This window comes from Lemur catta, chromosome 1 (genome assembly GCF_020740605.2).
Source record: "Lemur catta isolate mLemCat1 chromosome 1, mLemCat1.pri, whole genome shotgun sequence".
In the NCBI taxonomy this organism is placed as follows: domain Eukaryota; kingdom Metazoa; phylum Chordata; class Mammalia; order Primates; family Lemuridae; genus Lemur; species Lemur catta.
In genome coordinates, this window is record NC_059128.1 from 42,643,860 (window position 1) to 42,646,214 (window position 2,355).

The following is a 2,355-nucleotide window of genomic DNA, read 5'->3' on the forward strand; positions in this document are numbered from 1 at the left end:
TCTCTCTCTCTCTCTCTCTCTCACACACACACACACACACACACACACACAAACGTATTTATGAGAGCTGACTAAATCTCAGAAATGCAAAATTATTTAATATGTATTCATATGTCCACTTCGTTCAGGAATGAGAAGGCCAACGGAAGCCTGCAATTAAAAACCTTTATAGGCTTTGAGGATGGATGTCAAACAGAATGTTATGGCTTGAAATACAAAGTCCTATTCCAAAAGAACACTTTTCCATAGTTAGAATATAAAGATGAATGTTTTAGTTGGAAAGGATATACTTTAAAAGATAAACTCAGACAAAATTAAGGGAGAATAGTGTATGGTATTACGTGGAGAATGCCATTTTCCTAAACCTGAAATGAAGAAATTGAACTTTATGAAAGGAAGGAGGAGAAAACTAGAAGGGATGTAAAAGAAAAATGTATTGAAATGTAGATGGCACGAAGATGATGAAAACCTGAGCATTCCTCATATAATCCTGGAGCAAATCATGAATGAAAGGGTACTAGCCATTTATTCAGTCATTCATTCAACAAACATTTATTGGGTGTCTATTTTTGTGCCACACACAGGTAAGTGTTGAGGATAAAATAAGAGTTGGGGAGTGGGTGGGATAGACATTGTTCCTTCAAAGTGGGGATGACATACATTCATCTAAGAATCATGCAAATATCTAATTCCAAACTGTGGAAAATGCTGTGATGCAAAGAAAGAGCATGTTGCTGAGTGAATTGATCTAGTTTGGGGGGAGAGAAGGCTTCCTTTACGTAGGGTATTTGCATTGTGTGTCTTAATTTGGGTTTCTCCAAAAGCAGACCCTAAAATAAAGATCTGGGCACAAGTGACTTATGGTTATCCCAGGAAGCTCTGTGAAGGAGTAGAGAAGAGAGACAGGGAAGGAAGGAAAACCAGTAAAAGGTCCAGTAATGTGCAAATTACCACCATGGGTAACTGGGACTCAATCTCATGGGAAACTCTCTAGACCACCATGGGGAGGGCATCAACAGTATCTGCCACATACATATATCTAAAAGATAATAGTCACTAGGTAGAGAAAGAGTCAGAGGGAAACTTGAGCTGTTTAGGTGGAGGAAATCTTGAACAAAGACCCTTCTACAAAGGCAGGAGGGAGTCTGTGGTGAGAGGACCTGAAAGAATATGCTGAAAGGGAGGGAGAGTAGAACAAAATGAGCAGGGATCAGATCAGTTAGGGCCCAGGGGCCATGTTAAGGATGTTGGTCTTTGTCCTGAGAGGAAGGCAAAGGCACTGAATGATTACAAACAGACCTGATCAGATTTACAGAAGACTGGAGGACAGTATCTATGTCCTCATCTTTTTATAGTGATGCTTAATACACTTGTTTACAGCTCAAATATACTTGTTTACAGCTCAAAGATCAGAGGTACCACACTACTAAATATGCATGTGGGCCTGAGAAATACATCAATATGCCTATGTGGTGTTTTTTTCTTTTTTGTTACAGTTATTTGCATTTATTTTATGTTGTATCTATTCCCATGCCATAAGTTTTTGTTTCTTCAGTTTCTTCAGGGATATCTTTTTCTTCTGTGCAACCTCTTCTTCTGGTTTTGGAACAATTTGTTCCTTCTCAGTGAGGATCATCTCAATGTGGCAGGAGGAGCTCATGTATGGATTAATCTGACCATGAGTTCTGTAAGTTGGGCGACCCATCTTGGGTGCTTTGTTCACCTGGATATGCTCAATGACCAGAGAATCTACATCCAAACCCTTAAGTTCAGCATTACTCTCTGCATTTTTAAGCATGTGCAGCAAAAATTCAGCACTCTTTTTGGGCCACCGACCCTGTGTCCAGCCCCACTGTTTGGCCTGGGCACACCTACCAACTCCACCATTGTACCGTCGGAATGGTACACATTGTTTCTTTAGAGTGACATCTTTCAGATACTTGGTGGCTTTTCGTATATGCATACCCTTGATGGCCTGGGAAGTTTCAGGAGTGTTCTTGAAGTGAACACGAAGATTTGAACCTCTTGACTTGCATGATTTTGTGGGGTTTTCTGGGTCAAGTGAATAGCGAACCATTTTCACAGATCACCTCAGGCCGCTTGAGGGGAAGAGGAAGAGCAGTGGCTTCTGGGAGAATTTATGTCCTATGTGGTGTTTATACTCTTGGTTCTAATAGTCTTCTAGAGTTAACTTTCTTGGAGACATAGATCCCACATGCGTTCTTTCATTCTTTCATTTGTTCAGTAAGTATTTCTTGAGCACCTGACACGTGCCAGCCACTGTGCTAGGTGCTTGGGGGATATGGCTATGAACAAAGCAGACGAAAGCAGGGAGCCGTGGGGATCTCCATTCAC

At 41.0% G+C, this 2,355-nt stretch overlaps 1 protein-coding gene across 1 annotated transcript; it reads right to left on the bottom strand.

The window, feature by feature from the left end:
• Positions 1-1,521: 1,521 nt before the first annotated feature.
• On the bottom strand, positions 1,522-2,131 carry LOC123649078 (60S ribosomal protein L17-like). Its single transcript, XM_045566998.1, has one exon. The coding sequence runs from the start codon at positions 2,075-2,077 to the stop codon at positions 1,523-1,525; it is 555 nt and encodes a 184-aa protein (XP_045422954.1). The 5' UTR covers positions 2,078-2,131; the 3' UTR covers position 1,522.
• Positions 2,132-2,355: the final 224 nt, after the last annotated feature.

Bases quoted from the DNA above. Each gene is read 5' to 3' on its own strand.
- LOC123649078 (XM_045566998.1), bottom strand. From the start codon at position 2,077: ATGGTTCGCTATTCACTTGACCCAGAAAACCCCACAAAATCATGCAAG.